This window comes from Pseudonaja textilis, chromosome 7 (assembly GCF_049901715.1).
Source record: "Pseudonaja textilis isolate UNSWEBS1 chromosome 7, rPseTex1.2, whole genome shotgun sequence".
In the NCBI taxonomy this organism is placed as follows: domain Eukaryota; kingdom Metazoa; phylum Chordata; class Lepidosauria; order Squamata; family Elapidae; genus Pseudonaja; species Pseudonaja textilis.
This window is the reverse complement of record NC_141996.1, coordinates 41,636-64,607: the sequence shown is the minus strand read 5'-3', so window position 1 is coordinate 64,607 and position 22,972 is coordinate 41,636. Positions and strand designations below refer to the sequence as shown.

Genomic DNA, 22,972 nt, shown 5'->3' with positions numbered 1-22,972 from the left:
AGTAGAACACGAGGGAAGCTAGGACTGTCCTCCCTGGTAGAAAACCAGTTCCTTACTCCCAAACCGGCACGGGGACTCCCTGAGCACATACCATTGCTTGCATGGATGGCCACAAGATCGCTTGCTGTGAGTAGCTGATAGGTGACTTCCCCGTTGGTGCCCGAGTCCAGGTCCGTGGCGCTGAGAGTCAGGATGGGAGTGCCAGCAGGGGTTTGTTCTGGGACAAGCACCTGCAAGGGCCAGTGCAAAACACGGCTGCCACTTCCTGGCATTTCCTGGGCAACAGGCGTGGCTCCTGGAACAGCCGGGGCACCCCTTCCCCACCCAGGGCTCTCTATGGCTCTCCTTGTAAAATGAGGGCAGAAAGAGATCTGAGGCGCCTTGGGCAGGGTAGCATGCTCCCAAGACCAAGCTGGACACTGCAAAGCCCCCACCCCATTTCTCTTATTAACCCTATTTGCCCACCATTTCTTCTATCGCCTGGGCTACTCTGCTTTTAAGGCTTCCATTAGTGGAGCAAGAAGCCTTAGAGAGTACAGGAAAACTTTCTTCCACCCCAAGGAGAGGAGAACCATTTCCATTCCTGCTCTCACTTTGGGAGGAGAGGAGATTATCTGCCGCTCTTTTCCTCTCTTTCTTCTAGTCATTCCCCTCTTTGGAGGGGAGGAGGGCCACTCCAGAAAGGGCCTCTGCTGGAGGGACAGCAGGCCACTGCCTGTCCAGAGACATCCTGGACAAGAGAAGCCTGAACCTAGAGGGATGGGAAGGCAGGTACCTGGTAGAGCGCCTGGCCAAAGGCGGGAGCATTGTCGTTCATGTCCTCCACCAGCACCGTGAGGTTGGCCTCCGTCTCATGCTGGGAATCAGAAGCACGCACCGTGAGGGTGTAATGGCTGCGCTGCTCGTAGTCCAGGGGCTCCGTTAGCACAATGTGGCCCCCGTAGGGTAGGATGCTGAAGGTCCTGCTGTTGTCGCTGTCTAGGAAAAGTGCGTAGACGAGCTGCGGTCCACAGTCCACATCGTTCCCAGTCACCATGGTGATCTTGGTGCCTAGCAAGGTATCTGCAGGAGCAATGGGGGAATTCAACGGAGGGACTTAGGCTTTGCCAGGGAACCCAAAGTGGACCCAAAGGGAAGCCCGGGGTTTGCAGTGAGTTTCCCGTGGAACAGGACACTTCCAATCACCACCACAGAGGGGCCCTTGAAAGGCCCCCTTCCCTTCCCCACTTACTCTCTGCTACCCGCACCTCCCAGGGTGCAGGGATGGTGGGACTATTGTCATTGAGATCCATCACCACCACCGTGAGTGTGGCTGAGCCCACAAGGGGAGGGTGTCCTCTGTCCGTTGCAGTCAGCACCAGCCTGTGGGGAACAGGGCTCTCTCAGAGGTTTTGCGGGCTGGGAGGCCCAGTTCAGATCTGCCCTGGGAGGCCATTCTAGAGCTTGTGTGGCACCACCACCTCCACGGTTCTTTCAGTTAGGTGTCCAATGTTGTGTTCACCTGCAGCATTGATCAAGTTGGGTACCAACTCAATTTCTCTGGGACCTGGGCCACTAGAGCTGCTACTTGGAAACAGACTGACTCTCTGCCATGCCCTCCAGCCCTGGCTGGCACCCTACAAGCTTTGTGCCAGCAGAGTGCTTCCAAGGTTGTGTGAAGTCCCTTCCCTGGTGGGCTGCAGGCAGCAAAGGTTGTGAGAAACATGTACTTTGTTAGCATATGCCAGGCAACCTGAACATGACAAAGACTTTTGGAACGGAGCATCTTTTACATCCCCGGCTCCTTTTCATGGAGGCGGGCTGGGGGTCTGAACCCCAGCAGTGCTTAGTTGCCTGGACCTATGCTTGCAGCACAGCTTGTTTGAGTGGAGGGTGACTCACCCCAGACCCTCCCTGACCCAAATACTAACTACGTTAGTGGACTGCACAAGGTTCAGCTGCCCTCTATCTCAAGCCTTACCCACTGGCTCCCAGGCAGAAGCCCCCACTGGTCTTCTGCAGAATTGCTGGGCTGGCTGGAAACAGGCGGCTGACTCACCGGGTTTGGGCCCAGATCTCCCTGTCCAGAATGGCTGCTGTGGTGATGGTTCCTGTCTGGGCATTGATTTGGTAGAGCCCGTCCATTGGCTGCGTCTGGTTGATCTTGTAAACCACCTGGCCATTGGGGCCCTGATCCAAATCGTTGGCCACAACCTGCAGCCAGAGAAGCATAAGCACCGCTGACCCTGAAAGGATTTCCACCCCCCTCCCCCTCCTGCCCCTCCTCCAGCCCCGAGCCCCCAGGACAGGTGCCTGCATTTCCCAGAGTACCTGGATGACCGGCAAGTCGTAGCCCTGGGCCTCCCCGACGAAGGCCACGTAGTTCTGCAGCTGGAAGCGTGGCTGGTTGTCATTCACGTCCTGCAGGTTGATGGTGACGGCCATGAAGCCAAAGGAGGCGGGGGCCTCCGCCTGCAGCACCAGGCGCAAGCGGGGCTGCAGCTCAAAGTCCAGCCCTTCAGCGTTGGAGACGGAAATGGCTCCTGGAGGGAAGCAAGGCGAAGCTGCTGGCCTGCTTGGGGGACCAGCAAAAAGGCCGCCCTGGCTGAAGCTCCCGATGGGCGGATGGGCAGCCCTGATCATGCACACCCAACCCTTCCAGGAGCCGAGTGGGGTTGGCAGCCGTCTGGGCAAGCAGGACAACTGACCGTAACTGCCCAGAAGTGGGGCCAAGGGGAGTTGGGGAAAGGGCTTCCCAGTGGGGAAGGAGGGGAGTCGAAGCAAAGGCCCTGCCTGCTCCTGAGCCTGGCACTCACCAGGCTCCCTCTGCCTCTGGACAGGCCGAGCAGCTTAAGAGGCATGTGTGGACGCAGGAGCACCCACACATTTAACAGCACGATCCAAAGGGGTTCATGGCCCTCAAAGCTGCTGCCTCGTAGGCTTCAGGTCTCCTCTGCCCTCTTCCTCTCTCTTTGACTGCCTCTTCTCTGGCTCTCAGGCTCATTTGCACCCACGTATGCCCAGGGAAGAATCCCCTCCCTCACCACAGGGGATGGTTCTTGAAGCAACACGGTAGAGGGGTGACCCTGAGGTTGCTGAGTTTAGAAAAACAACACGGGACCAGCGAAAACAATGCAGTTCAACGCCAAATAAAACACTTGGTCCAGGGTTCAAAGGGAGGGGCCCTGGGTAGAATTCCAGGCCAGGGTGGGACTCCTCTCTCCCTCTCTCTCCCTCTCTCTCTTTCTCTCTCTCTCTGTGTGGCCTCAAAGGCCCACTGCCCCGCCAGGTCTCTCTCTAGCAACTTGGGGGGGGCAAGTCCGCCAGTCCAGGGGCGGGGGGGGCACTTGGAAGGGCATCCCTTGGACTCTCGAAAGGTGCAGAGGCAGCAAATAAAAGTGCCTCAAAATTGAGTGACACAATTTCAAGGCTTTTCCAGCACTTGCGAATTCTGTGGCTTGCACAGTCTGAGAGGAACTTCAGTTGCCGGCCACTTAGTGGGCTAAGTATTCCCACAGCTAAGCCCGTTTTCTGATTACACAGTCAGACACATAACCTTTCATGGTCACTAGCACACATGGGTGCACGTGCATGCACACACACGCACACACAAGGCACAGAAGAGAACTGTCTTCTCAGCCTTTTCTCTTGGGTCGCCTGAAGCCCCTTCTGAAGTAGTTCCAGCAGAGAAGAAGCAGAAAAAGAGACCGTAACTCTGGGGAGAGAGAAGGCCTGGAGGGAGCTGCTCCTGCTCTCGTCAGCCAAGCCGTCCAGGAAGAGCTTCCAGTCTGAAGATCACAAGGAAGCCATGAATTTATTCAGCCCCCGTCTTCTCCATGCTGCGTCCAGAGTGTTTATGCCAAGAGGCAGCTGCGTGGGCAACGTGTCCCAAACGGAGGCCAGGGGCTCAGGCTGCCCGGCAAAGGAGCCTTGGTCAAGAATCCCAGCCTGCGCACCAGTGGTGGGATTGAAAAAAATGTACTACCGGTCCTGTGGGCGTGGCTTGGTGGGTGTGGCAGGGGAAGGATACCGTAAAATCTCCAGTCAGAGGTGGTATTTGCCGGTTCTCTGAACTACTCAAAATTTCCACTACCGGTTCTCCAGAACTGGTCCGAACCGGCCGAATCCCACCTCTGCTGCACACAGCCAGGCCCCACACTCGCTTGGGGTGAAACCGACCTCTGATGGGTTCTTGCAAAACGTCTGGAGGGACAGCATGGGACTGAAGAGCTTTTCCACCTTCAGCTGCTGGGATCCCAGGGTGGAAAGGAAACCCGTTTCTGAATTCCAAGGGCGTCCTCCATTTTGGCCTCAGTCGCGCCACCTCCTGCTTCTTACCTCCATCCCTGCCATGCCAGGAAAGCTTCCCACTCTCATCTTTGGAGAACTGCGGGAAAGGGGACTATTTTGTGTTTCTGCTTCTCACCTGAGCTAGCTAGAAGGGGAGACTGGGAAGAAGACGACCTAGAAGCCGGGCCCCACTGGATGAGACCCCTGGCCCATCCCGGCCAGCAGAAGCTGCTTCTCCAGTGACCCTCTGACTGCCCAAGGAAGCTCACTGCCCTCCCGGCAGGGGCCCTTCATGGACATCCAGGCAGACAGTTTCTGATCCCCATCATCCCCCCATGAATTGATCAAAAACAGTTTTTAGAAGCCCATCAAGCTGCTTTGAGCACCAGATCTTGTACTAAAGAATTCCAAAGCTGAATTAAGCATCAGGAAACACCTTGTTTTCTTTTCTCTGCCCTGATTCTGCCAGCTTCTGATTTCCCTGGGTGAAGGCGGAGCAAGGGACGAAGCTGGCATTTGGTGGCTCTGCTCTCACTAAAACATGGCATGGCAGTGCAGCCCACCTTTCACAAGGGATGCCAGGGCAGAGAGCGGGGCCTGGTCATCAGCTCGCCCGAGTGCCGGCCAGCCAGCCGACGAGGGAGCTTTTTGGTAGGGAAAGATGCCACTTGGGCAGCTCCTGGTGGCTGCCTTCCCCACAGCCTCCTTGGCCGGGGACAATGTTCGCTGCTCCAGCACCTCTGGCTCCCCTTCCCCGAGGGTGACTTGTCCTTGCTGGGGCGAGCAAGATGAGCCTGAAGGTTTCCTTTCTTACTGAAGCACTTCTGGGGATATGTCAATGGGGGAAGCCAGATTCACTTAACAGGCGTGTGGTCATAAGTAGAGGACAACTGCTATGCCTGCTGATTTAATATGGAGCTGAACATTTGTTGCTGAACGTGACCAGAGTAGCGTAAGACTGAAGTAAAACCCTTGTGGAAATATTGGAGTCATAATGAGCGTTCTTCGTGAATGGTGAACCTGTGAGCAGAGAGAGAGCACAGGACAAGGATATGCGAAGGCCTCTTGATGTCTCAGTGGATGTAGGGATAAATGGGTAAGTCCTGCCGGCAACGGTTTTCGTAGCGTGTCATTGGAGGCCTAAACCTCTGGGGAGGCAGGTTGGAGGCTTGCCCTGTTTGGGGCCCGGAGCCTATAAGGGCCCCTAGTGGGCAGTGTGGCTCCTTCTCAGCTGGGACCTCATGTTGCCTGGTCGGGAAAAGGACCTGGCGGGGAGGACTCCCCCGCCCTCACTCTCGGGAGAGAGCAATTCTTTGTCAGCACTCTCCCCCACAGCCCAGCCCAGCCCAGCCCAGCCCAGCCCAGCCCAGCCCAGCCCAGCCCTGCCCAGCCCAGCCCTGCCAGTACCCGAGTCAGGCTGGATCCGGAAGGCGCCATTCTCGTTGCCACTCACGATGCTGTAGGCGATCTGGCCGGATGATCCTGTGGAGTGCCTGGCCGGGATGCTCAGCACCAGTGTGCCTGGAAGGACAGTCAGCATCACAGTCAGGAACAGGGTGGGATGGGGGTGCAAAAAGCCCCACCAGTGTGGGGATAGTGACCTGGCCTCCAGGGGGCAGAAGAAAACGCTTAAGCCAGAAAAAAGGGCCATACAGCTTGCTGAAAGGATGCCGCTATCACCTGCATGGGCTCCCATCGCCCAGGAAAGAGAAGCCCTCAATCGGTTCCTTGGTTCAGCAAGGTGAAATGAATGCGCAGCAAGAGAGGTTTGCTCCAGAGCTCTCCCCCTCTGGAGTTGGCAGTGGGAAAGTGGGCAGAGATCCAGGACCCCCTCCCTGCTCGAAGTGATGGGGGAGGTGCTAAGCTATGAGTGGGGTGGGGCATCCCGGTTCAAGCCTCTCCCCTGCTACAGGAGCTTCGGGCCAGATCCCCCCCTCCCCCAAGAGCAGGGGGCATGGAGGGGAAGGGGGTGGACTGCCAGGGGCAGACCCAGATTCTACACTCCCTCAGCCTAGGAGGTTTGAGGAGGGAGCTGCGGCTCCTGCCGCCTTAGGGGCAGAGGGGAGAGGCATCCAATCAATCAATCAATCAATCAGTAGTAACACCTGTGGATCTAAAAGTCCCAACCACCATCTGAACCTGTCTAAGAAGCAACCACCAAAAGTAAATCAGGAAAATTGAATTGGGAACCCACTTCTGGGATGGTGCCACACAATCTTTGTGCAGAAAGGCTGCCTGGAGGGCCGGCTGATTCCCGACAGAGAGCTACAGAAAAGGTCAGTGACCGAGCTGTGGCAGGGGTGTGGAGGAGTGTATGGGACCAAGTGGGGTGCTAAGGAGGGCCAAGGACTGCGGGGTCCAGTGGGGTGGGTGGGGATGGAGACAGGTTGGGGGTGGTGGTGATGCAGCATTCCTGGGGTTGGTCCTAAGAGCAGAGGGATTGCCAAGCCGCTGGTCAGATGACATGGGGGGGGGGGGAGGCTGCAGCAGCAGTATCTTTGGGTGTGTTTGGGGGCGGGTAAGTCCCTTCATTCAGCACTGTCATAATTTCAAAATCTCCCTGAACAAACGGTAATAAGTCAAGAATCACCCACCACCTTTGGGGATTTTAACTTGGGGTTTCTTCCCCACTTCTTTCCTTTCCACACTGTACCTATCTTGCAGGAATGCCTCTATAGAGACTCTTGGGGTGAGGAGGACCAGCCTCCCCTTCCGTCCTTCTCCCCACAATCCACAGCATGCACATTTGCTCTCCCCTCCGCATCAGGGCAGAGGCCTCAAGACATACAGGAGGCAGCAGCCATTCTGCCGGGCCAGATCCCAGCTGAGTTTGGGGCTGGGCTTCTGTCTCAGTCTGCCCCTTGGGACATGTGCCCCTGAAGCCCCCCACTCGCAGACAAGGCCTGTGCAGGCCTCGGCAGTACCTGGGGCAGCGTTCTCAGGAAGTACCACGTCGCTGGTGCTGCGTGGGAAGTGCACTCCCCTGTGGCCCTCGTCCTGCAGATGAATGACCACCACGCCAATGGAGGAGAGAGGGGGCTGCCCCAGATCGCTGGCCAGCACAAACAGGGTCCGCTGGCGCTGACTGAGGCTCCCCAGGGACTGCAGTAGCTGGATGCCCCCAGTGTACGTGTTGATGGCGAAGGCCGGGGCAGGTACAGCGAAGCGATACAGGATGGAGGCGTTGGCCCCAGCATCATGGTCCTCTGCACGCAAAGTGGCCACCACTCTCTTGGGCGGGGTGTGGCGGGGCAGGGTGACGGTGAGCGGACTGAGGGGAAAGGACGGGACATGGTCGTTCACGTCCTGGACAGTGACCGTGATGGCTGCGGAGGCGCTCCTGGGGGCTGAAGGAGAAGAATCGACAGCCAAGCCCTGGAAGCGGTAGGTGGCCCGGCGTTCCCGGTCAAGCGGCTGGGTGCTATACAGGTGGCCTGTTTGAGGCTCCACCTGGAAGGCTCCCAGCGACTCGTTTGCCAGAAAATAGGAAATCTGTCCGTTGTTGCCTTCGTCCGGATCTCGTGCCTTGAGTTGCAGCACAGGAGTTCCCACAGGCAGGTCCTCAGGCACCTCTGCGCTGTAGGCCTCTTGCATGAAGCGGGGAGTGTTGTCGTTCAGATCCAGCACCTGCACTTCAATTGCTGTGCTGGCACACCGGGCAGGAGAGCCGTTGTCACACGCTTGGGTAGTTAGTACGTAGGTGGCTTTGCGTTCCCGGTCCAGCCCTTGCACAGTGGACAGCTGGCCGGTTAAGGGGTCTAGAGCAAAGTCCTCTTCAGGGTCCCCAGCTGCACGGAGAAGGATAGGGGTAATTAGAGCTCTTCCTGGGCCAAACTAAGGCCTTTAAGGGCCACCTTCCCAAAACATGACTCAATTGTAAGGCAAGCATGAAGGCCCAGTTTCCAAAAATCTATTATTTACTTATCTTAGGGTATCTATATTGCACCACCTTGAGAATGACGTCCAAATAAAACCATCAACAAAACTAAGAATAGTGAGAATGTCGTAACTTCCAGTCCAAAGGCCCCTGGGGTTTCTTGTGGGAGGCTGCTTTCCATGGAGCTCCCATCCATCACTTACCTTCCAGTGAGTAAGAGATGCGTCCATTGTCTCCTGCATCGTGGTCTGTGGCACGCAGGGTGAGCAGCTGCTGGTGACTCTGGTTCTCTGGCACAGCCAGAGAATAAGTGTCATTCTGGAAGATGGGAGCATGGTCATTCTCATCCACCACGAGGACATGCACAGTGGCCTTGGCCTGGCGGGGGGGCAGGCCCCCATCCTGGGCATACACTGCAGGAAGAAACAGAAGGGCTCAGCACGGTGCATATTGGCCCCAACTTTCTCTGCCCCAGAATTCTGTGCTGAGTAACTCTGATGCTGCATCAAAAGATGTTCGTTTCTGCAACCCTCTAAAAATTATGCAAATAAGGCCCAGTTGCATCCATTAACCTATTGGGCAAATAGTTAATATGTGCAAATAGGCCTTTCTAATGATTCTATCAGCCCTGGGAAAGAACATTCAGTCCCCAGAATCCTAAGTATTTCTAAGCATACCTCTGCAGTGCTGAGGCCTAGTAACTTACTTTTTCAAAAAAAAAGAAAAAGAAAAAGGAGGAGGAGGAGGAGGAGGAGGAGGAGGAGGAAGAAGAAGAAGGAGAAGAAGAAGAAGAAGAAGAAGAAGAAGAAGAAGAAGAAGAAGAAGAAATAATAATAATAATAATAATAATAATAATAATAATAATAATAATAATAATAATAATAATAATAATAATAATAATAAGGAGGGAATATCTGAAGCTCAGCGTTGAGCTGTGGAGTCCTTGGTGTGCTCTGAGCTTGGTGGTTTCCTTGCAGTTCTTTCGTTAACCAAACTAGGTAACAACACCATTAGTTAGGTTTCCAGGAATTCCCAGTCAGAAGACACAGTGAACACTCCTTAATCTCACAACACAGAGACAGACTCAACCAGGGTTTCAGCTGGGACACTCTGACCAGCCTCGACCCAGCCAAATCCCAAAATGCTAGGGAATTTCTAGAAGGCTGGCATTCAGACAAATCAGCCATCTATAGACAAATAAGCCACATTCACATACTGCTCTGAAGAAAACAAACAGCAGAACTCATCACTGCAGCAACCAACACCCAGTTAAACAAGGACTAACACCAATCAATCTATCAAGCTGAAAACAGTGTCCCCTCTAGGAACTACCCATCAGAAAACTGCAACCCAGCAACACTGGCAGGGCAAGCTGCAGTGTACAAGTGATGGTTACTTTCAAATACATTATATAAGAAATGCTTTATTGTTAATATGGGAGAAAATCAAAGAACAGCACTATTTGAAGATTCTAGCTTGGCTTTCGACTATGGAAGCACTTATTACCCAAATATTATTAATATGGGAAATATTGTTAGATACAAAGATATCTTAAATGAAAAGGGTGAGCTCAAAACTAAGCAAGAATTAAATGAACAAGGGATCGACATGGCTTGGTACTCATAAATGCAAATACAGTCTAGATATGAAAAAGATGTTAAACTGAATGGTTTCTATAAAGAACCAACAGAATTGGATAAAATTCTAACAGGAATAGAAGAAAAATTGATCTAAAAAACCTGTACAGCTACCTATTGGGTGTTAAATTGGAAGAAGAACAAGTGAAGGAAACAATGATAGCATGGGCAAAATTTTTGATTATACTATAGAATTAGATAAATGGCAGAAACTGTGGGATAGAAACTATAAATTAACAATGCCAACTGCATATAAAGAAAACTTGTATAAGATGTTTTACAGATGGCATCTTGCGCCAAAACTGGCAAGGATGTTTAACGATAAATCAGCTAAATGCTGGAAATGTCACCAGACACCTGGAACATACTGTCATATGTGGTGGACATGTGTAGAAGCCAAAAGATACCGGACAAAAATACATATGTGGTTGGAAAAGATGATACAGCAACATATTGATTTAAAACCTGAAATATTTCTGTTGGGGATTATACCTGAAAATTATAATAAAGAGAATATATATTTAATTATTCATATTTTAACTGCAGCTAGAATTGTATTTGCGCAAAATTGGAAAAGTGAAGAGATTCCAACTGAAGAGAAGGTGATAAGGAAAATATTAGAATGTGCAGAAATGAATAGGCTAACACTAGCAATCATGATATCAATGGCTGGAGAATAAATATCGGTTAGAAATTAAAGACTACCGCAAAATAGTAAATACATAGAAAGAATTAAAAATGTTAAGATGGAGAATGTTATAAGAACTAGATATATGATGTAGATTAGTATTAAAACTAAACAATGAATATGTATAAACTGTAAATGTTATTGCACAAGATATTTATACCCAGGTGACACATTGTTTAAATGGAAGATTTGTAGTTTGTATAAAATTAAATTAAAAATTAAAAAAAAACCCTGCAGTGTACAAGTGGGAAACCAACCCCACCCCCGGTACTCCTTTGGACTGAAGGAGTGGTCCAGTCAGCTAATGACACTGTATGTTTGCAAGCAAACCACCAAGCTCAGAGAGCACCCAAGACTCCAAAATAACACGGAAAAGGTCATTTTAGGCATTACTTCAGTGTCCTGCTGAGCCCTGCAACTGGCAGCCACCAGGAGGGAGGAGAATGGTTTATGTCCACTCAGGCACTGCATCGAGTTACCCCTTCGTGGATGATGCACTCTGGGCATCTGCTTATATGCAAAGGAGACGCACATGGTGGAAAGCGAGTCCTGCGCTGGGGAAAAGCAGCACTGGAGCAGTTGCTGAGGAACTGCTAGTTTCCCCTCTAGCCCTGGGGAGTCTAAAGTTGAGGCTTTGTGCACAAGGACACCCAGAGCCAGGTGTGACCCTCCGCAGTCACCTATTAATAACAAAAGGGCAGAGTCTGGCTTGCTCTGACTTTCACAGTCAAGAATGATGTTGCCAAGAGAGAGGCAGCCTGCTAAGGAAGGAGGACCCAGGGAAGAGGATACCTCCTCCTCCTCCCGGCTCCCTGCAGGCCTTCCTTCCTTCCAGGGGTCCGTTACCTGTCAGGAGGTGCTCAGCTCGCTCCTCGTGATCCAAGGGGCCCAGAGTGCTGATCAGGCCTGTGTGGGGGTCAATCGTGAAGTCATCCCCAGTGATGCCGCCGTAAGTCACCTGGCCATTGGACCCTGTGCAGGAAAGGGGACAGGGTCTCCTTTTTCCAGGCTTGTGGGAACCCTCCTAATCACAGCAATCCACCACTACACGGATCAGTAGACTGCAAGGCCAGGAGGACCACCAACCCTCTTCAGAAGGGAAGGGGTTTTGCCAAGATTCATGGCTTGGCCTTTTGTATTTCCCATTTAAGCCGAGACCATTCAAGACCGTATGGCCGAAAGGAGACTTCTGTCCCTCTGTCTCTCTGCAGCTGGACCTAGGCCTCGCAGGAAGTCCGCTGGGGAGGGAGAAGGAAAGCCTCACCAGTCACTGGAGGGCAGATCTCCTTGCTGAATTGCTTGGTCTCCCCATGGGGGAAGCAAAGGAGACCCTGCTGCAGATGCTGACGGGCTCAAGACCAAACCCGACATTTCACTTTGGATGTTGTGGCTATCTGGCTGAAGAACGTCCCCTGGGAGCAGGTGTCCCTGCAGCTTCCCCCAGGGGCATATCGGGGGTTCAGGGCCAAGGAAGGGCCCAGCTGGGCAAGGAAGGTGGCTCTGCCGCCTGGCCATGGTCCTTGAGTCTTTCCCGTCCCCTGGGGCAGAAGGGACTCTTACCAAGGTCCTGGTCAGTGGCATGGAGTTGCAGCACTGGAACGCCAGCAGGGAGGTTTTCAGCCACCTGGCCTTCGTAGACGCTCTTCTCAAAGGTTGGCGTTTCATCATTCACATCCAGCACCTGCACTAACAGGAGCTGTGTGGTGCTGTGCCGTGGGGATCCGTGGTCTGTGGCCACCACGGTCAAGTTATGCTGAGATACTTCTTCCCGGTCCAGAGCCCGTACAATGGACAATGCCCCTAGGGAGACAGCAAGAGGGCAGCTTGTTCTGCACATCTGGGCAAAGTTGTGCCCCAGGAGGCAGGCAGGTGGAGGGAGACTGGCAGCAGAAAGGGCCTCAGCTGGCATATCCCTTGGTAGCCCTTGCCAGCACCTGGCAATGAGCTCAGACTGTAAGCACAGAACTGGCCAGCCTGATGGGGAAGGACACCTCACCGGGGGAGGGCACCATTATATTCTGGGTGCATTGAGGTAACCTTGGAGAAGTTGGTTTCCCAAGAGCTCTCACAGCTGGCAGGCTGTCCTCAAAGGTGAGAGCTCCATTTGCCTAAAGGCCGCTCCCTGAGACTGGCCCTGGGGAATACGCACACCACCTTCTCTGCCCACTTCTGCTGCCTACCTGTGCTGGGATTGAGGTGGAATTGGCCGTCAGGGTTCCCTGCTCGCAACAAGTAACTGACTCGCCCATTCTCGCCCATATCCCGGTCTCTGGCCACCACCTGCAGCACCAGAAAGCCTGTGGGCTGATCCTCAGGAACACGGACTCTTGGTGGAGATAGGAACTCGGGCGCATTGTCATTTTCATCCACGATGAAGATGTGAACGGTCACGGCAGCCGAGTGGCGCTGGCTGACATTGTGGGCTTGGTCTGTGGCCATGACTGCCAGAAGGAAGGCAGACTGGCTCTCCCGGTCCAGAGGAGCCTGAAGGCTCAGCTCCCCCGTGAGGGCATCCAGCTGAAAGACAGGGTGCAGGATGTCCTGCCGCAGGAGGCTATAGTGCAGCTGGCTGTTGGGACCGGGACCGTCGCCATCCAGAGCCTGGAAAGTGAAGAGGGCAAGGCCCAGCGTAGCACTCTCCGACACCACCACAGTGATGGGGTCCTGGGGCCAGGTGGGGCTGTGGTCATTGCTGTCCTGGACGTGGATCTCGACCAGGAGCAGGTGCTGGCTGGGGTAACCATGCCATGAGTCCTCCACGCTCACATGCAGAGTATGCCGCCTCTCCACTTCATAGTCCAGCTCTTGTGCCAAGTAGATCTCCCCCGTGCTGGCATCCACGACAAAGAAACCATCTCCATTGCTGCCCCCCACCAGCATGTAAGTTACTTGCCCATGGGGGTGTGGTTCCAAGGGAGCCACCGAGCCAATGCTGGAGCCCGGTGGCAGGTCCTCCATGGCATAGAAAGTCAGCACGGTTGTTTCGGGACGGGGGAGAGCATGGCTAGAAGATACCACCTACGGAGGGAGGGACGGGGACGAAAAGCATTAGGGGAGGAGGGGGAGAAGCTTCCAAGCAAGGGGTTGAGGGCTAGCAGGTTCCCCAGAAGCTCTGCATGTACCTGAATGCGCAGCGTGGCAGCCGTACTCCTGCGAATGACGCCTCGGTCACTTGCAGTGACAGTGAACAGATATTCTCCCTGGTCAGCTTGCCGCAAGGGGTTGGCCGTGCGCAGCTCCCCCGTAGACACATGCAGGGAGAAGTGTTCTGCCCAGGCACCTGCCAGGGAAGGAAGGAAATGTGGCCACCTGGAGAAGCCAAGCCGGGGAAGAAGGGGCTGGCCCTGGCCTCTCCCTCAGGAGGGTGAGACCCAGCTCCATGCCGACCCACAAGAAGGGCCGCTTCCGTCTGAAAGGATGAAAGTCTTTCCCTTTTCTGGCCCAGGCTCCTGGCCAGGGCAAAGGTGGCCATCACCTGCATCTCATGGAGGCTCCGGAAGAGCCAAAAGAGCAGTTCAACTACAAGGCCACCTTGCATGCTGGCTGCCAATGTGCCCTCTGTGCCTTTTAGGGGCAGGACATGGAAGGGCCATTTTTCCTGGGATGCCTACTCAGGAAGAGCTCCTCTGAGGAAAGGAAGAGACCGGGGCCAGCCCTGCTGTCTTATGAAGGGCTTGTTCCTGAGGTTGCAATAGAGGCAACGGGGATTTTATAGTATTTTACAGCAGGGGTCCCCAACCACCGGACCGCGGACCGGTCCCGGTCCGTGGAACATTTCCTACCGGGCTGCCGGTTTGCTGGGCGCCGCCATCTTGTTTGACGAGAAAGTGCTTCCGGGTGAGCTTTTCCGGTTGGAAAGCGGCGTTTGGGTCTTGAAGGAATCCTCGCGCCTTAGTTTCATTGAAAGGGGGGGGGCTTCGAATGAAACTAAGGCGCGAGGATTCTTTCAGCACCCAAGGCAAGGCGAGCCAAGCGACCGTCCCGAAGCCGTCCCAAAGCGAAGCCCATCGACAAAGGTACAAAGGAGGAGTTGAAGATGGCGGGGAGAAGCGGGGGACGGCTGGCTGGCTGGTCACTTGGCTCGCCTAGCCTTGTCATGCGTGCTGATGCTGGTACTGGGCCGCGGATCATTTTGTGATGCCGGTACCGGGCCGTGGCACAAAAAAGGTTGGGGGCTTCAGTCCTAAGCTTTAGCTCACCATACTTTCCTCTTACTGCTCTCCCTCTTGCATACAACGTTTGCAGCAAGAGCTCCAACTGACCTCACCTGGTGGTCAGCATGGCCTGCCCTGTGAAAGGGCCTCACACACCTTTTCGCCTGTGGACTGCACACACCACAACCAGTTCTGAGGAACCAGTTCCATCCTTGGGGGAAGGGGGGGAACGGGACAGCTCACCCAAGCACCCTGTAGGAACTGGGACCACATGGAGAGTGGGGTTTGAACAGGAGGGATGTGCCTTTTGTATCCCCCTGCTCACCCCACCCCGACCTGTGCAAAGCGGCCTCTGAGCCCTGGGTCCAACCAGCCAATTGGCCTGGTGGGCAAAGCAAGAGCCAGAGGGGTTTCTGCCTGGTCCTCCACAGGTTCCCCCCACTCAGGATCAGGCCAAGAAGTGAGGAAGCAATGAGAGCAGAGAGACATGCTGGATGCCTTTCGGGTGTGCAGTTGCTGTCCTCCTCATTTTCCTGTATTTCCCTTCTGATCAGATACATTTTATTTGGGGAGCTTTGATTTAACCTTGATTTAAAAAGGGGACCTTTCATTAAAAGCCTCTTCCACGATGCCCAGCACCTTCACTCCTGACCACCAGGATCAGGTCTGTTGGCTTCTCAACTGCTAAAGCTGCAATTCCAAAACTCCGCCCCGCCAATCTTTCTGAGAAGGGGACTGAAGGGAAGGGAGTGAGGGGACTGGCTGGGGGCAGCCACCCTCCCTGCCCATCACTTGGACCAACTCTCCAAGCAGCCAATGGGCAGCTTTCCACCCCCAGGGCCACCCGCAGGCCTTCCCTCATCCCCACTTGCAGATTGAGATTGGTCCCCTTGCTTCTCACCCACCCAAGTGGCCATCTTCACCAAGGGCAAAGCAGAAGAGGCCAAGAGAAGGGAGCAGGGATTGGTTTCATCACCCAGAGGCCAGCTGGCAGTGGCTGGGAAGACTGCTTGAAATGGGAGGCTCACTGGGGCTCCTCACCTGACAGCGTGTAGAAGACGGTTCCATTCTCACCCTTATCTGGGTCCTTGGCCTGCAATACGGCCACCAGCAGCCCAACTGGCTTATCTTCCAGAACCTGATGGACACAAAACCAGGAAGTGGGGAGCTGGAACGGACCGCTGACTCCTCTTCTTGCCCTCCTGGCCACTAAGGCAGCTTTCCAGCTCTGCATGCTCAGAGATCTGGTGTGCAAGGGAGCTCACCTGCACCCAGACCGACTGCCAGGGCTCCCTCTCTATCCCCGAGAGAGCCTGGGCCCCCTGCTCAGAATGACCCATTCAGCCCTCTGACCTGAAGAAGAAGCTCACGCCCCTCGGCCACATGCAGAAAGGCCGGCGCATTGTCATTCTCATCCAGCACACTGACGTAGATGGTGCCTGTGGTGCTACGGGGTGGCGTCCCCCCATCTTGTACCAGGACTTGCAGTTGATAGCTGCTTTGTTGCTCCCGGTCAAGACTCTTCCGGATGCTCAACTCACCTGCAAACAAAGCAGGCGGACAAAATTCTTCAGGCTGGTGGTGCTTGTGCAGGAAAGCCTCACTTGCACACAAAGATGCTCTTCAGTGGGAACATGCAGGCCTTGCTCCCTGCTCCCCCCCCCAAAAAAAACCTCCTCTCACCAGTCTGGGTGTGGATGAGGAAATGGCCCTCATGTGGCACCAGGCGGAAGGTCAGGCGGCTGTTGGACCCGGCATCCCAGTCAGTGGCTATCACACGGCCCACACTACTGCCAGCGGGCCGGTTCTCCAGCACCGTGAAGAAGTAACGCTCCTCGCTCAGACGAGGACTGTTGTCATTCTCATCTGTGATGGTGACCCGGACTGTGCTGGTCCCTGTCTGGCGCCCTTCGCCCTCTCCAGCTACAGCCAAGACAGTCAGCACATACAGTTCCTGCACTTCCCGGTCAAGAGTCCGGCGCACATGCAGCCACCCTGTATCAGGCGCGATCCCAAAGCTGGTGGCATCACCATCTGCATGCAGATGGTAGGCAAGGAAGGCATTGTGCTCCCGGGCCAGGGCCCTCACTTGCAAAAAATGGGTTCCCACCGGCACTCCCTCCCGCACTTCCACTCGGTAGGTGAGAGTATCAAAAAGGGGTCCCAACTGGTCTTCAGCCTGCACATGGACTAGGAGGGTGAATGTGGCACTGAGCCGCGGGGTCCCTCCATCCTGTGCCAGAACGAGCAGCTTGTAAGGGCTGAGACTCTCCTGATGAAGGGCTCCCATCAATCGCACCTTCCCCGACAGACGTTCCACGCCAAAGGCAGTCATTCCGCGGGAGGCCAGCTCAAAGTGCACTTGCCCATTGGCTCCACTGTCAGGGTCTTCGGCCTGCACAGTGTAGACAACGGTGCCCAGAGCCGCCCCCTCTGGCAGCGAGACAGAGTCAGAGGATGAGGGGAAGCGGGGCGGATTGTCGTTGACGTCAGAGACAGTGATCTGCACCCGGGCACTGCTGTACGCGGGTGGGGAACCGCTGCGGGCCTGGACCTCCAGGGTCAGAATGGACTGTGCTTCATGGTCCAGGGCCAGGTTGGTGTGCAGCTGTCCTGAGCTGGGATCAATGGAGAAGTGGCCGTGTGGGTCCCCCGCAGAAATGGAGTAAAACACACTGTCCGTTTGGCCTGGAGAGATGAAACAGGGTCACCACTGGACTAAGGTTGCAGTGCCCAAACTCTCTGCATCTGATTCTTGATCTCCCTTCCTCCATCCCTCCATCCCTGAGAGGTCTCACAGTTCACAGTGCTTCTTCCTCTCCTTTGGGGTGACTTTGGGAGCTGACCTGGACCGCATCTGAACAGACATGGCACTGAGCGCATACATTAAACACAAGGAGCAGCTCAGGTGCACTTGCCTTTGGAAGCCTGGGCCAGGCAGGACTCTGGCACAGAGAGAGATGCTTCCCATAGGTCGGATATGGCTCCTTTGAGCCTGGAAGCAGGGCAAGGGAGCAGCAGCCAGGAGCCCCTGTCTGCCAGGTGCATCGCACTACTAGGAGATTTAGTAAATGGAATGGGGGCTTCCCAATTCCTCAATGGACACCCCCCCCCATACTGGGAAAGAGGGGGCGACCTAAACAGGGTCACTAAACAAGGTGTGGAAGTGGTACCTTGGGCATTGTATGCATGGATGGATCCCACACTGCTGCCTGGCCGGGTATCCTCCGGGACTGTAAAATAATACTGGACCCGCTCAAAGCTTGGGGGGGAGACAGTGCCTGCCACGATGCTGATGTTGACATGAGCAGTCGGCTGGGCTGCCAGCCCTCCTCCGTCTTCAGCCTCTACCTCCAGCTGCACCAACAGGTTGACTTTGCCAGTGAGTGGCCTCCGCAACGAAATGACACCTGCAATGGAGGAAGACAAGCCGTAAGGAGGGGACCAGAGACATGTCCCTGGCGAGAAGGATTTGCAGTCCTCGTGCCAGTGCGCCAGCAAGAGGTCCCCCTCCCTGCCATGCAGTACCAGTATCAGGGTTGATGGCAAAAACAGTCAGCATGTTGCCACTGGCAATGCGGTAGGTCACTCGCCCATGCAGGCCCTCGTCCTTATCATGGGCAGTGACTCGCAGAATGGCAGAACCCAGCTGGCTTTGGGTACTGATGCTGGCAGCATACTCAAGCGGGTAGAATGCCGGTGCGTTGTCATTGATGTCTTCCAAAAAGACTTTCACGTAGGCTGTGGAGCTGAGACCCCCCTGGGAGAAAGGAAAGAACCTCTGGAAGAGCTGCCAAGGGAAGCAACGCTCTTGGCCGCACTAGTGGCTGCCCGCCCAAGGAGCGGCCGTTCTCCAGAGGCCTCTGATGGGGCACAGGCTCATGCCTCTGCCTTGGCTCTGAGAAAGGGCTGAAGGGGCTGGCAGCTTTGGGGGCTTCTGAGGGACCCACTGTACACCCCGCTTCCAACACCCAGCAAAGCCTTTTGCTGGGAGGGTCTCCTCTGAGCCCAAGATGCCTTTCTGAGGCTGCTCGAGTCCTTGTGGCTGCTCACCCCATCAACGGCTGTGACTGTGAAGTCGTAGGCAGAAGGCCCCTCATCCCGGTCCAGGCCTTGTGCAGTGCATAGCTGACCGGTCTCTTCCCCAAGAAGGAATGCAGAAGGAACCAGGCTGCTGAGCCCCGTGCCCAGGGTATAAGAGATGATTCCCCAGGAACCACTGTCTGCATCGGTGGCTGTGATCTGTGGCAAATGCAGAAGTACCCTGCTGACTCACCGGACGGGAAGATGCTAGGGTGCCAAGAGTCAGCCCCACCTTGCTCAGCGACCCTTGCTAGCCCCCGCCCACCCGCTCCCTGGGTTCTGCTGGGACAACAGTCAGAGGGCTGGAGGATTTCTCCCAAGCCAGGTCAGCCTCCGTACACACACACACACACAGACAAACACACAGACACACCCTTGCAATGGGGTGGGGGCATGGGGGCAGGTGGGGGAGTTTCCCTCTCAGCTCCAATATTGAGACAACTGGAAGAGGAAGGGCTTCTGCAGCCAGGCGGAGGATTGCAAGGGACTTTGCTGATAGGGACACACGCACACCCTTCCCCACAGGGTTCGGATCATCTGGAAGCGACCAGGTGCCAGGAACTCTGGGAGGCATCCAGCATCTGAGGAGGGAGGGGCTCAACCAGTCTGCTCACACACTCCGGGCGGAGGCTGCTGATCCTGCTCTGGCCCCTCATCCCCCCCACTCCCGCCTTCCCCTCATCTTCTACCCACATTGGTTCCACTGGGCGGGCTGGGAGGAGGTTTCTGCCCATCAGGAAGAGGAAGAGAGCCCCAAGCTGTGGCCAGAGGACAGGAAGGAGGCTACGGGAAGGGGTACCAGACACAAATGGGATGGGGAGTTTGCAGGGGACAGCCCCCCCGCTGACTTTTGTCCTAAAGAAGGAAGATGGACCGGATGCGGCTAGTTCTGGAATGGGAGACCACCGAAGAACCCTAGAGAAGTTGATCCCCAAGAAGAGATCCCCTCCCCCAAAAGGCAATTCCTGTCTGCTTAAAAAGGAGGAAGCACGCAGCCTGTAGAAGCACGGGTGTCTGCTGGGGTGGGGGGGCAGGGGGAGTTGCAATGGGGCTCCTTCTGAGGGCAAAGCAGGACAGACCTGTCTTGGTTTGGTAAAAGAAAGGGGCTGGAGGACACAGACACACAGACACACACACACATACACACATGGCGGGAGGTTTGGGATGGAGGCTCTCCTGTCTGGGGAACCCGAGCTCACCCCACTTTTGCCACATGATGTTTTGTTCATACGCCTTGGAGGGCCCAGACTGGACTCCCCATCCCTCTCGGTAACGCCCCCCCCCCAAGGGCCACTGGTTAGGGCTCTCTTGGGAAAAGGGGCCTTTCTAGGTGTTCAAGGCCTGATTGGAGGGGAAAAGTCCACTCGAAACTGCTAGGCAGAAGAGGGTAAGGGGAGCCGCTTGGGGCAGGGGGAGACGGGAGGAAAGGAGCAAGAAAGCTGGCCCAGCCCCTCTGGACCCTGCTCACCTGACTTCATCGGGATAGGGCCACCTTGCCCAGGGCCTCCCCGTTCTCCTGCAGAGCTGCCCTAGCCAAGAGAAGGGCTTCCAGGGCAGCCCATCGCCTTGGCCACCCTCTGGTCCCAGGCTGGGCCCCTTATGCCAGGGACCCCAGGAAGGGTGGCCTCCAGGGTGACTTCAGCTTCAGCTCTTAGGGCGCTCCCTCCGACTGGAAGGACTTGGAGCTGCCCTTGCATCATAACAACCCCCCACCCCCACCCCAACCCCCAGGCTGTCCTGCACAGGGAGGGCAGGGCAGTTACGTTCCCCGCAAGGGAGACTTGGGAGACAGAGAAAAGTTGACCTAATGCGCCTGTGTGACTGGAAGAGCCGAGCCAAACATTATTTTTCTTTTTCCATTTTCATGGGACACATACATTTTACAACTCCCCCAATTTTTCTGTAGGCATGCTGGTAAATAGTTCCCATCCCATCAACTTTTGTGGTCGGGGGGGGGGGGGCAGGAGGGCAACAGGATGTTTTTCAGCTTCTAAGGCAGCCTCTGTCAGAAGAAGCTGCTGGGTCTTTCCATGTTTTAATGGCCGTAAAACCTACGGAAGCCATTTGAATGGATTGCTCTGAGGGGAGCCCTTCCTTTCCAAGCTCAGCACATCCCCTCCCCGGATTTCCTGCCCCTTCTCCCAGTTGGACAAGAGCAACAGGCCCCCAACTACTTTCTGCCATAACCAGCCCAAGACGGACTCCTCTCACCAAGAGTTGGTGCAGCTTTTACTGCAGCAGGGATTCCTACCTTGCCTGCTGGCCTGGCCCACCCCATCTCCAAGGCACCAAGTGGCAGGCTGCCCAAGAGGCCCCATCTACAGATGTGCAAAAGCCACAGCTCCACATCTGGCTTTGGTTCAGGCTCGAGAGCGGTGGGAGCACTGGCGCCAGTGTGGTCAGCAAACCCACGCAGGCTCCCTGCTCAGCCTCTCCCTGCTCAGCTGCCCTCCCTGGGCCTGGCAGAGATGCCGAGCGGCTAAAAACAGCTGGGCTATTTCAGGAAGGGCTGGCTTCCAGCTTCAGACTGTTGGTCTCTGAGGTCAGCCAGGAAGCGGATGGCCAGCATGGCTGGGTCAGGAAAGGAAGCTGCCCCGAGAGAAATGAAAACAGCAGCAGCAGCAGCAGCAGCAGCAGCAGCAGCAGCGGAGTTGGGGCTGCACCTCCCTTGCAGCAACCAGCCCTGCGCCTGAAGACCTCCAGAGCAGAAGCAACGCTAAAGAGGCAGGATAAGGAGGAGGAGGAGGCCCTGATCTGACCGGCTCCAAACCCTCCGCAGGGGAGCCCATTTCATTCAGCAAAGAGAGGATGGCTTAGCAGCACAACTCTTAATGCAACCCCCTCCTGGGCTGGGCACAAACCCTGTACCCTGGCACAGGGTCCCTCTCCTATCCAGGTACCACGAGCCCCATACCCTGGCACCATGACCCCTGTACCCTGGCACCACAGCAACAGCACTCTCATCAAAGCAACCAGAAGCCACCGCAGGGAGATCAATTGTGGTCTTCTTCCCTTTTTCTAAAGTGCTTCTTGGTTGTGTTAGTTATTTGGGTTGTCTGTGGAGAGTCTCCGTCCCCCAGGTCCTGGTTGTCCCAAACGGGCCTTTTCAAGGGGCATCTGGACTTTCTGGTTTTTCTTTTGAATGTTGTGCTCCTCATCCAAGGAGCTTCTTCAGCTCTGACTAGATGGTGGGGAAGGGAACGATTGATACTCCTTGCAGGCAGCTGGTGACCACTGGTGACCACTTGGATGAGAAGTGAAACGTCTTCAAAAAAAACCCAGAAAGTCCAGCTGCCTCTTGAAAAAGCACCTTTGGGACAGTTTTTGGGGTTGTGTTTCAGCTGCCTGTGTTTAAGTTGTATAAAGTTCGTTATTGTTTTTACTCTATTTTAATTCTGTGGGCCACGCAGAGTCACTCACTGTGAAGGCTGGCTATATAAATGGGATAACTAAATAAATATAAATGGATAAAGAGACCAAATCGGGGAGCACAAAGAAATGGTTCAAATATGGGAACAGGGGGTGGAGGGTACGAGAATTTTGGGTGCTCTTTGGACTGTCCTCTTTTGTAGTCCTGCGTTTGGTTGTCTGGCTGGTTTCGGGGATTTTATGGGTCCCCGGGGCCGCTCCGGGGCCTACTGCTCATGCTTCCTTCAAGAAAGGCTGGCCTTTCCTTGGCCTGGCCCAGTGGCCTGCCCCAGGAGTCGTGCCCTTGCACTTCCATTCAGGAGGCACCAGGAGGGCCTGGCAAGGGGCTTCAGAGTGGGCACAGGCATGCTGTTTTAGGGTGCCTCTTTGACACAAGGGTGTGTTTTCTGAGCGGGCATGGCTACTTCCTAAAGCAGAAGCAGGCAGACACGATGTGCATGCCACTCTTACAGCTTGAGCATCCATAGCATGGCACAGTTTGACTTACTGGGAGTCTGTAAACTTTTTTAGGGAGAATTGGCAAATGTGGCTACTTCCTACTGCAATTTTGAGAAATCTAAATTCCTTTTATAGCCCCATCTTGGTTTTGATACTTCTAAGCACTGCAAAGGGGCAAAGATGCCCCCCCTCCCCCCACCAGGGTGCTCACTGCAGGAAAGTTGGCTGGGAAAGATCAGTGCAGGCTCTGCACTGGGAGTAGCAAATACCCCACTGTGGTATTTAAGCCAAGATAAACGGACTCAACAACACTCATGTCTGGTGTTTATGCCATACCACTTGTAGTCCCACATCAGTTGCAGTTGGGTCTCTGCCCAACAAGAGAGGGGAGAGGGAT

At 55.0% G+C, this 22,972-nt stretch overlaps 1 protein-coding gene across 3 annotated transcripts in view; it reads right to left on the bottom strand.

The window, feature by feature from the left end:
* DCHS1 (dachsous cadherin-related 1) overlaps window positions 1–22,972 on the bottom strand; it is a 31,843-nt gene that overhangs the window by 3,791 nt on the left and 5,080 nt on the right. For 2 of the 3 annotated variants that reach the window (XM_087936845.1, XM_026721658.2), the window contains exons 3-20: window positions 18,679–18,867; window positions 18,154–18,385; window positions 17,799–18,035; window positions 16,309–17,313; window positions 15,979–16,166; window positions 15,667–15,763; window positions 13,594–13,751; window positions 12,652–13,489; window positions 12,032–12,271; window positions 11,318–11,443; window positions 8,350–8,559; window positions 7,194–8,057; window positions 5,677–5,790; window positions 2,311–2,522; window positions 2,039–2,193; window positions 1,232–1,362; window positions 776–1,062; window positions 92–230 (exon numbers count right to left, since the gene is read on the bottom strand). In XM_087936845.1, coding sequence (XP_087792971.1) covers window positions 92–230; window positions 776–1,062; window positions 1,232–1,362; window positions 2,039–2,193; window positions 2,311–2,522; window positions 5,677–5,790; window positions 7,194–8,057; window positions 8,350–8,559; window positions 11,318–11,443; window positions 12,032–12,271; window positions 12,652–13,489; window positions 13,594–13,751; window positions 15,667–15,763; window positions 15,979–16,166; window positions 16,309–17,313; window positions 17,799–18,035; window positions 18,154–18,385; window positions 18,679–18,867 — 5,422 coding nt within the window. The remainder of the gene's footprint in view (window positions 1–91; window positions 231–775; window positions 1,063–1,231; window positions 1,363–2,038; window positions 2,194–2,310; window positions 2,523–5,676; window positions 5,791–7,193; window positions 8,058–8,349; window positions 8,560–11,317; window positions 11,444–12,031; window positions 12,272–12,651; window positions 13,490–13,593; window positions 13,752–15,666; window positions 15,764–15,978; window positions 16,167–16,308; window positions 17,314–17,798; window positions 18,036–18,153; window positions 18,386–18,678; window positions 18,868–22,972) is intronic. The other variant, XM_087936846.1, reaches the window with a different exon arrangement.